This window comes from Peromyscus leucopus, chromosome 13 (genome assembly GCF_004664715.2).
Source record: "Peromyscus leucopus breed LL Stock chromosome 13, UCI_PerLeu_2.1, whole genome shotgun sequence".
NCBI lineage: Eukaryota > Metazoa > Chordata > Mammalia > Rodentia > Cricetidae > Peromyscus > Peromyscus leucopus.
The window spans coordinates 21304007-21314907 of NC_051074.1; the positions used below are offsets into that span (position 1 = coordinate 21304007).

At 45.4% G+C, this 10901-nt stretch overlaps 1 protein-coding gene across 1 annotated transcript; it reads right to left on the reverse strand.

Annotated features, from left to right (window-relative positions):
• Window positions 1–1736: 1736 nt before the first annotated feature.
• Window positions 1737–4420, reverse strand: Txndc2 (thioredoxin domain containing 2). The gene is made up of 2 exons (XM_037210172.1): window positions 4141–4420; window positions 1737–3857 (listed from the first exon to the last, which is right to left on the reverse strand). Exons 1-2 carry the CDS (start codon window positions 4376–4378, stop codon window positions 1837–1839), a joined length of 2259 nt encoding a protein of 752 aa, XP_037066067.1. The 5' UTR covers window positions 4379–4420; the 3' UTR covers window positions 1737–1836.
• Window positions 4421–10901: the final 6481 nt, after the last annotated feature.

A 10901-nucleotide genomic window follows, 5' to 3' on the forward strand; every position in this document is an offset into this window, starting at 1 on the left:
CAGGCGATGGCATCTGGGGACTGAGTTTCCCTTTTCTCTCCCATTGCTGAAGAAACTCAGAACAAAACTTGCTGCTCACGCAGAGCGATGATTTATGCCCTCAGAGCTGACACAGTATTCCCTGCGTGGTTCTAATTCCTCTTCCCTGCTTTCTGTCTCATCATTAATGCTTTTGTAGGTCATTCATTCTGAGTCACTTTTGGAAAGAAGGCCAAGCGTATAGGGTATTTCCTTTGCTGCTGTCACGTGACTGATGTCACTGTTGCAAAGGAGCATGTGGCAGGTGTCTCTAAGGAGGGTCAGTGGTGCCCAGTGGAAGGTGGTAGGGGCTGTCCTACTCTGACTTACCAGGGAGATTGTCACACAAGGATCTGGAGCAAGGGCTAGAGGGTGCACATCCTTCCCCAATGAGGAGACCTACAATCAGCCCCTAAAACTAGCTTCGCTTCTTGAATCCATGTAAACTTTGGATTGCCACATTTTAAAAAAGGAAAGCTGATTTTTTAAAAAATGTTTATTAATACTTCATATTTTAAAAATATTTTGAATCACCGGGCGGTGGTGATGCATGCCTTTAATCCCAGCTCTTTGAGAGGCAGAGGCAGGTGGATCTCTGTGAGTTCAAGGACAGCCTGGTCTACAGAGCGAGTTCCAGGACAGCCAAGGCTACACTGAGAAACCCTGTCTTGAAAAACAAACAAACAAAAATACTTTGAATCAATAGAAAAGAGGATGGGGGTTGCCAGAGTGATACAACGGGAAATGAGAATTGGTCAATGGTGCAAAGACTCGTTTATTTGGGGTAAATTCGAGAATTCTGCTATACAATCTAGTGCCTCAAGCTAATGTTATGGCATTGGCCACTTCGAATTTATTGAGGGTAGACCTCCTGTCAAATGTTCTTGTTGCAACAATAACATCAGCAACAACAAGAATCATTAGAGCAAAGGGACACAAAGTAACTTCTGGAAGGTTACAGGCACCACAACCATCTAGTTGTCTTGTAAGGTAGGGCCAGATCTGGATATCAACTAAACCTCCACAGGCTGCTTAAAAGATAGCAAGACCTCTGAACCCAGTTACTACCCAGTCCAGACCTGGGTCTTTGGTCTTTGGTCTTTGAGACACCTGAGAATAGAAATCGAGAACCCAGTTAGCAAGAGACCATTTAAGTTCTTTTCCGCCAAAGCAATGATGTCATAATGGCAACAATGATTACCCAGACTTAAGCCTCTGAGAAGCCTGGTTTAGAATTCTGTCTTAGATTTTGTGAGCACAGATTAGTAAAACGATCCCTACAAACCGGAAATAGCCTTGGTGTGTGGATCTCTGTAGCATTTCTAGTACAAAAGAATAGCAAAGATATGTGACTCAGTCCAACACTTTGTTTCCAGAAGTTTCTTATCAAAACCCCTAAAGACATGTGAGCAGCAGAAAATACATGGGACAAGGACTTTCTACTGCCCTTCAGGTGTGTACTTCTACAGAATGATCACCTGATTTCCGGTGTTGCTGTAAATGATCAAAGATCAAGACTTTCAAATGTGAATTAAAAAAAAAAAAAAAAGATTGAAAAATAAGATAGCAGGACTTTCTGTCTGATTCTACCCAAGGAATTTCTAATTTTACTCCTGTCCCTTTTTTCTTTTTTTCTTTTGCCAAGAAAAAACACGGCCATTCTTTGCTTTGATTCTTTCAGATAAAAGGTGGGCTTCCATGTTTCTGATAAACAAACAGAGCCATTTGGGAGAACACATTTGTTTAATCTTTTTTTTTTTTTTTGTAAATTAAAGAGAAATCAGCTATTAACTCATTTATGATGTTCAGAATATATGATTACTTTAATTCTTCGATGCTTGCTTCCAGTTTTTCCACAAGGGCACCAGAAAATTCACCCACCTTCTCTTCTTTTTTATAAAACTGGAAAGTTGGGAGGCAAAAGACATCACGGTCCTGCACCAGCTGTTCACAGTCATCAGCGTCCACTTCCAGGAACACCACGTCCTCATGTTTCACAGACAGAGAATGGAAATACGGCCGCATGGTTCTGCAAGGCCCACACCACGAGGCGGAGAAGTCCACAGCCACCAGTTTCTCCCCAGCCTCTTTAAGCGCCTCTTCAAATTCCTCCTTGTCTATGACCACTCTCACAAAGTCTTCCTCTAGAGACGCTGTTTCTTCTTCCCAGTATGAGATTTTGCTTTCCTTGGGTAGCTTTTCATCTTCTGAGGACTTGATAATATCACTTTCCTGGGACTGGACGGTGTCTTCTGGGGACTTAGTGATTTCTCCCTCCTTGGACTGGACTTCTAAGGGTTTGTGGATTTTAACATCTTCAGACACAATGGTGTCTTGTGAGGACTTGGGGATGTCACTCTCCTTGGAATGGATGGTGTATTTTAAGGGTTTGTGGATTTTAATATCTTTGGACAGGATGGTATCCTTTGAGGACTTGGGGATGTCACTCTCCTTGGTATGGATGGTGTATTTTAAGGGTTTGTGGATTTTAATATCTTTGGACAGGATGGTGTCCTGTGAGGACTTGGGGATGTCACTCTCCTTGGAATGGATGGTGTATTTTAAGGGTTTGTGAATTTTAATATCTTTGGACAAGATGGTGTCCTGTGAGGACTTGGGGATGTCACTCTCCTTGGTATGGATGGTGTATTTTAAGGGCTTGTGGATTTTAATATCTTTGGACAAGATGGTTTCCTGTGAGGACTTGGGAATGTCACTCTCATTGGACTGGATGGTGTCTTTTAAGGGCTTGTGGATTTTAATATCTTTGGACAGGATGGTGTCCTGTGAGGACTTGGGGATGTCATTCTCCTTGGACCAGATGCTGTCTTTCAAGGGCTGGTGGATTTTAGCATCTTTGGACAGGATGGTGTCCTGTGAAGACTTGGGGATATCACTCTCCTTGGCATGGATGGTGTATTTTAAGGGCTTGTGGATTTTAACATCTTTGGACAAGATGGTTTCCTGTGAGGACTTGGGGATGTCACTCTCATTGGACTGGATGGTGTATTTTAAGGGCTTGTGGATTTTAATATCTTTGGACAGGATGGTGTCCTGTGAGGACTTGGGGATGTCATTCTCCTTGGACCAGATGCTGTCTTTCAAGGACTGGTGGATTTTAGCATCTTTGGACAGGATGGTGTCCTGTGAGGACTTGGGGATGTCATTCTCCTTGGACTGGATGGTGTCTTTTAAGGGCCTGTGGATTTTACTATCCCTGGATTGGATGTTATCCTGTGAGAACTTGGGGATGTGACTCTCCTTGGACCAGATGCTGTCTTTTACGGGCTGGTGGATTTTAGCATCTTTGGATAGGATGGTGTCCTGTGAGGATTTGGGGATGTCACTCTCCTTGGACAGGATGGTGTCTTCAAAGGACTTGGGGGTGTCATCTTCCTTGGATTGGATAGTGTCCTCTGATGACTTGGGGTAGATGCTGTTTGCTACAGGATTGTGGGTGGTCTCTTGTTTGGGATGGGTGGTTTTTGACAAGGATTTGGGCACGTTGCTATGCTTTGTCTGCATGGAGTGGCCCGACGTCTTAGAAATGCTTTTCTGTTTTGGATTATCAGCTTTGACTGAGGGCTTCGAGGTATTGCTCTGTTTCAGCTGTGGGGTTTTTGCTGAAGACTTGGAACTATTTCCATGTTTAGGATGGACAGTATTTTCTGAGAACTCAGGGGTGTCACTAACCTGTTGTGAGAGCTCAGACTCCTCTGTGGACATACGGAGTGTGTTGCTGACCATGGGAACAATGGCCTTCTCTTTGGCCCACTCTGTGTCCAAGAACCCTGGGACCAGAAGAGCCTCATTTTTGGATAGACCCTGTAATGGATTTTCTGAACAACAAAAAATAAATAAATAAAATAGAAATGCAAAAGAAGAAAGAAAAGACTGAATATCTAAACCAAGGAAGACTTATGCTTAAAGAGATCATGAATGAATCTTATGAATAATGTACAAATGTGAGTAACTTCATTCATCAGAGAGCCAGGCACCAGTGATGCTTATGTGGGTCTCAAATGTATTTCTTGCTTTAACAACAACTTTCCTTTCTCGATTTAACCCAGCCACCTGCTCCCCAAATTCGTGGACCCCTAAGGTAACCCTCTTCCTTCTTACCATTGGTGTCAACTTCCTTTGCTAGCTCTTGATGGTTTATTTTCATGGCTGGCTCTTCAGGGGCTCCTGCTTGAACACTGTTCATGTCCAACCCCTTGTCTTGGCTCATTTTTTTTGGAGGGGGGTCCTTCTTAGATTTTTCTTCTAGAGCCAAACTAAGAACAAAGGGTGCTAACAACTTAATGCTCAGGCGGCACTCCACAGCTGATGTTCCCAACCAGGACTCCGACAGTAGCATGTGAAAGCTTCATGGCAGCCTCGGGCCTGGTTGTCATGCTGTGGGAGGCTGTGGATACATAAACAGGCATTATTTCCTCAAGTACAACCAACCACTGAGGTAAGATCCATTGTGATCAGCACCTTACAGATGGGAAAACTGAGCCTCAGAGAAGTTATATGGCCAAGATAGGTCAGGGTACAAAACCTATGCTCAAATATTATTCTGGACTCTACTCTTTGCCAAATAGTCTGTCTACACCAGGAGTATAAACCAACTTTCTTATCATTTTCCTCCAGGATTTTTGAGCACCAGATTTCTCTTTATGACTCATTAATTGTGTTAGTTTCTTTTTCTAATACTGTAACCAAACAACTGAAGCTATGTACTTTGCAAAAACATGAGGTTTATTTAGCTCATCGTTCTGGAGGTTTAAGGGAATGGCACCAGCATTTGGCTCTTATGAAGGATTGGCAGATGGATCCGAGAGCCCCACAACAAAGAAAGCACAAACAAGAAAGTCCCATGTCGACACCGGAAGCCAGAGCGTGGAGAAGAGCTATGCTTACTCTCTTAGTCAGGGTCCCCATTGCTGTAATCAAAATCAACAGAGCCAAAAGCAACTTGGGGAGGAAAGGGCTTATTTGGCTTACATATCCTGAATCACAGTCCACTAAGGGAAACCGAGGCAGGGACTCAAACCGGGTAGGAATCCGGAGTTGATGCAGAGGCCATAGAGGGGTGCTGCTTCCTGGCCTTGCTTATCTTGGTTTGCTCCACCTGCTTTTTTATAGAACCCAGGACCACTAACCCAGGGGTGATACCACCCACCACGGGCTGGGCCTCCCAGATCAATCACTAGTTAAGAAAATGCCCTACATACTTGTCCACAGCCCAATCTCATAGAGGCAATTTCTCAATTGGGGATTGCTGTGGGATAATGTTCTTGTATACTGTAAAGATTTGTCCCTCGAATTGGTTTAATAAAACGTTGATTGGTCAGTAGCCAGGCAGGATGTATAGGTGGGGCAACCAGACTAGGAGAATTCTGGGAAGAGGAAGGGCAGAGTCAGGAGTCGCCAGCCAGATGCAGGGGAAGCTAGATGAGAATGCTGCACTGAGAAAAGGTACCGAGTCACATGGCTAAACATAGATAAGAATTATGGGTTAATTTAAATGTAAGAGCTAGTTAGTAATAAGCCTGAGCTACCAGCTGAGCATTTATAAGTAATATTAAGCCTCTGAGTCAATTATTTGGGAAGCAGCTGCTGGGTATTTGGGAACAGGTAGGCAGAAGAGAAACTTCACCTAGCAGGGATCCCCACTCTGAGATGACTCCAGCTTGTGTCTAGTTGACATAAAACTAGCTAGCATGCTCTCCTCACAAGAACTAACTCAGGATCATGAGAACTACCTTGATCCCTCCGGAAGGAAGAATTTACAAAGACCTATAGACCACCTCTCAACATTCCTATACTAGAACCAAGCTTCCAACTCAGGAACAAACTACAGTACTCACTGTAACTATCTCCTATGCATCTCCTCTGAGGAACACCACAGGACAGCCAATATGCATGACTTGCCAGACACCCTCTTCCGGTCCCCATGAGCCCTACTTAATTCTACCATCCTCCTACCTTTCACCTGAAGAGCAGCTCCCTGTGGCTAGTCCCAGTTGAATCAGCCAAGGGTACCTCACTATGCATAACTGTACTCAAATTACCTTTCCACAAGGCTCAGGATGGAGCGCAGCAGTAAAGTTTTCCTAGAATGCATGGACTGAGTTCCATCTTTAGCAACACACACACACACACACGCACACACACACACACACACACACACCTTTGCAGATAGAATTCTGTTATTTTGAGGTCACTTGCTTGTTTTCCACATTTACTCGGCATAGCACATCTAGTCCCAGAAATGTGTGTGAAAAAGAAAGTTTTGCATTTAAGAAAACGTTTTCAATTTAATTTTATGTATATGGCTGTTTTGCCTGCTTATATGTCCGGGCACCACTTGCACGCCTGGTGCCCACAGAGGCCAGAAGAGGGCATCGGGTCCCCTGGAACTGAAGTTACAGACAGTTGTGAGCTGCCATCTGGGTGCTGGGAATTGAACCCGGGTCCTCTGGAAGAGCATCCAGTGCTCTTCACCACTGAGCCAACTCTCCAGCTCAGGTTTTGCATTCTTGACATATACCTTTTTTTTTTATTACAAATTTTCATGTTTCTTTCACTACACTATAAGAAGTAAAAATTACGAAGGTTATCTGAACAGTGGCATGCCCATGTTGTCTGTAGAAGCTTTGAAGCATCTACTAGTAGTGACTTCATTATCATTGGGCTTTGACATCAAACATTCTATCTATTAAGAAGGAAAATAATGCTGGCATCGGTAAATTCATTTTTTAACCGAATATATTTTATCTGTTCTTTGACCATTTCAAACAACGTGCCTTGATCACCTCTACCCCCGCCAGCTCCCTTCCCCACCTCCCCAGGCATTGTCCACACATTTCTTTCCTCGCTTCATGTCTTCTCTCTGGCAGCCTGCGGAGTCCAATTAGCACTGCCTGTTGGAACCTTGACTGACCTTGTTGACTCGGTCTTGTGTAGGTAGCCACTGACTGCTGCTGTGAGTTCCCAACAGCCCTGTCACTTCCAGGAGACAGCATTTCACAGCGCCCCTCCCCGTTCCCTGCCTCTTTCATTCTCTCAGCCCTCTCTTCTGTGATGATCCATGAGCTCTGTGTGGTGCAGAGGGCTGAGGCCCAATAGGTCACTTATTCTTGGTGCTCAGATGGTTGTTGCTGTCACTAAAGGGATATCCTTGAGTGTGGTGATATTGTGTCCCCCAATATATTGTGCATCCTAATAAACTTATCTGGGGTCAGAGGACGGAACAGCCACTAGATAGACATAGAGGCCAGAAAATGGTGACATACACACCTTTAATCCTAGCATTCTGGAGGCAGAGATCCATCCAGATCTCTGTGAGTTCAAAGACACACTGGAAACAGCCAGGCATGGTGATTCACACCTTTAATCCCAGGAAGTGATGGCAGAAAGATATTTAAGGCATGAGGACCAGGAACTAGAGCCTGATTAAGCTTTTAGGCTTTTGAGCAGCAGTTCAGCTGAGATCCATTCTGGATGAGGACTCAGAGGCTTCCAGTATGAGGAAACGGGATCAGCTGAGGAATTGCTAAAGTGAGGTAGCTATGGCTTGTTCTGCTTCTCGGATCTTCCAGCGTTCCCCGCCCCAATACCTGGATTCAGGTTTGATTTTATTAATAAGAACTTTTAAGATTCGTGCCACACTTGAGCCTTGTTCATTGTGATGTAAACTTCGTTCCTGGATGTGGGCTTTACAAGGCCACAGGAAGTGAATGGGCTATGACATTATGATGTAGATGAGACTTCCTAGCTGAGAGGAAGAAGCCAGAGCATCTCCTCTTCCATGCCCTAAGTGGGGAAGCCAGAAGATAGACACATAGCTCCGCCTCTCCCTTCCAGCTTGAAGCATCAGCATAGATGTTGAGCTCACAGGAAAGCTGAAAACAATGGTCTCATGTTCTTGAGGGGGAGGGGGACAGGTCCAGGGCAGGAAGAGCCACATCCAGGTGGGTTCCACAGCCTCCCCAGTACTTGTCCCATCGCAACATGGGCCACCAACCGAGGGTGAGTTCATGCCTAAGACAGTGGGGGCAGGCCCTGGCCCTTCCAGCACACAGGGGTGATGCCAAGGTTCTAGCAGTCCTGCACATACCTGAGTGGGGCCGGAAACACTTAGACCAGTGGACCATGGAAGCCTAGAGAGAGCAAAGAGGCCATACTGCTGGGAAAGGGGTTGTGATCAGAGGCAGGAATCACTCTGTACCAGAAAGAGTGCAATGTCTCCTGCTACGGTGAGGGATTGCTTGTGCTTCCCAGCCCAGGGCTAAGCAAAGCCAGGCTGCTTCACATGAGACACCAGCAAGAAGTCAGGGTGCCGGGCACAGTGGTCCCACATAGCTCTGTGCACCCACCTGCATGGAAAGGAGAGAAACCTGAATCACAGGGCTGATGCTACAGTGAAGAGAGCCCTGGGTGCTGAAATTCTATGCACGAGCACGTTTAATTTGACAAGCCTGCTCCTCCCAAGCTCCCACTTAATCCCATTGAGGAAAGGCCCAGAGGGAAAATTAGATCCATTTTAGAAAACACTTGAAGCTGCATTACCCCTTCCTATCCTAGCGAAAGAGAGGAAGTCTGCACCTGCCTGCTGCTGTCTTGGAGATCTTGGTCGTGTGTGAGGCTTGGCAAAGCTGTGTTGTTTGTTTCTCTCTGGCTTATGCAGTTCGTGGATTTCAAGACACTTGAAATATTGATAGTGCTGAAGAATTTCCATTCCGCTTGTCATAACGGATGCTTTCCTTCAACACAGGCACGTCTCCCAGTTGTCAGGAACCCTTATGTGAGTCAGGGTGTGTCTTAGAAAGCAAACAACCAGCTCTTTTCAGCATGAGATGGTTTAGGCAGTTATGAAATGGCCTGCAAGGACCTCATTTGGTCTCCAAACAGTGCACAGTACTACAGAACAGACCTGCCCATGGGGCTGCAGCCTCCAAGACTCCAGGAAGGCAGGGAGGTAGGAGGCCACCACTCCCACCACCCAGGCTGGCTTCAAGAACTTTCTACTAGAGATGCAATCCCAGAGACAGCCTCTGGATTTCCTCTCAGCTCAAAGCTAGAGGTAAACATGGGCTTTCGCGCCTACATTCCTTTCTACGGGGCTCCCACGGGAACAAGCAGAGCCAGGTGTGAATAGGAGCAGAGCCAGGTGTGAGTAGGAGCAGAGCCGGGTGTGAATAGGGGCAGAGCCAGGTGTGAATAGGGGCAGAGCCAGGTGTGAGTAGGGGCAGAGCCCGGTGTGAACTGTGGCCTCCTTCTCAAGCAGGTTCATCATGTAGGAGACTCTCAGATGCACCTAGAACCCAGCTGCAAAGGGCCACAACCACAGCACTGAGCAGCCTGCCAGAAGGAAGCTGGGATTCGCCCCGAGAATTCACTCCTGCCTCTACAGGAAGAGTACTGTGGACTGCCCCCCCCATCTGCGAAGCTGGCATAAACTGTGTTTGATTTACATTACAGTACAGATTCCTGACAGAAGAATGAGAAAGCTGATACGTGGAACGAAAATAAAACCGACCTATTTTGTTATGTTTCCTGCCACATAGACAAAATATCCATTAGAAGCGGGTCAAGGTGTATGTTGGCCCACAGTTTCAGAGAGTGTTCAGTCACCATGGCAGGGAAGGCATGGCCCAGCAGTTTGGTGGCAGTGGGAGTCCATGGAAGAGGCTTGTTCACGTGGTGAGCAGAGAACAGGACTGGAAACAGGTACGGGCCATAACCGTCAAATCCTGCCGTGGCAGCCTGACCACACCTCCCAAAGTCTCATAATTTGCCAAATTCTGCCATCAGCTGGGGACCAGATTTTTAAACATGAGCCTGTAGGGACTGTTAGTCAGAGGCTTTTCTGTGTCCCACCTGACTTTGTAGCCACTTATAAAATAATCATTCAGAGGCTTGATATTAATTACAAACCATTTGGCTTATGGCTCAGGTTTATTATTAACTAGCTCTTACAACTTAAATTAACCCATTTCTATTCCTATGTATTGCCATGTGGCCATACCATTACTGATCTGCTGGCATTTTGCTCCTTGGGCAGCTGGATGGCATCTACCTGACTCCTCCCTTCTTCTCCCTGTATCTCTGCTTGGATTTCCCACCTGGCTCTTATCCTGCCTTACCATAGGCCAAAGCAGCTTTATTTATTAACCAATGGGAGCAACACATATTCACAGAATACAGAAAGACATCTCACATCAGGGAACCATTTCAGACAAAACCTACTCAATACCCATCTTCAGAACTTATTGCTATTAGTATTATGACTCATACAGTCTTTTTCTATATGCTTATGCTTATAGATATTTTCTTTTTTTTTTCCTTTTTTTTTTGTTTTGTTTTGTTTTTTGAGACAGGGTTTCTCTGTGTAGCTTTGTGTCTTTCATGGATCTCACTTTGGAGGCCAGGCTGGACTCAAACTCACAAAGATCCGCCTATCTCTGCCTCCCGAGTGCTGGGATTAAAGGCATGTGCCACCGCCGCCCGGCGATATTTTCTTTCTTTTAAAAAGAATTTATTATTACATATGTGTTGTGGATACATCTGTGCCAAAGCCTATATGTGGAAGTCAGAGAACAACTTTCAGGAACCAGGTCTCTCCTTCCATTATGTGGGTCTCAGGGATCAAACCCAGGTATCGGTAGCCAGGGGGCCAGCCTCCAGCTTCCACCAGGGTAACAAAATAATCCAGGAAGGCGGCAAGGGCTTAAGAAAAATTCTTATCTATCTGAGGGCTAGACTTTTTTTTTTTTAATCTGAGGATACTTAGAAATAAGTTTCTATCTATCTGAGGGGCAAAATAAGGAAACACTCATGCTCTCTGATGGCAACTTCATCTTTTACTACATCTTTTTAAAAAAAAATCT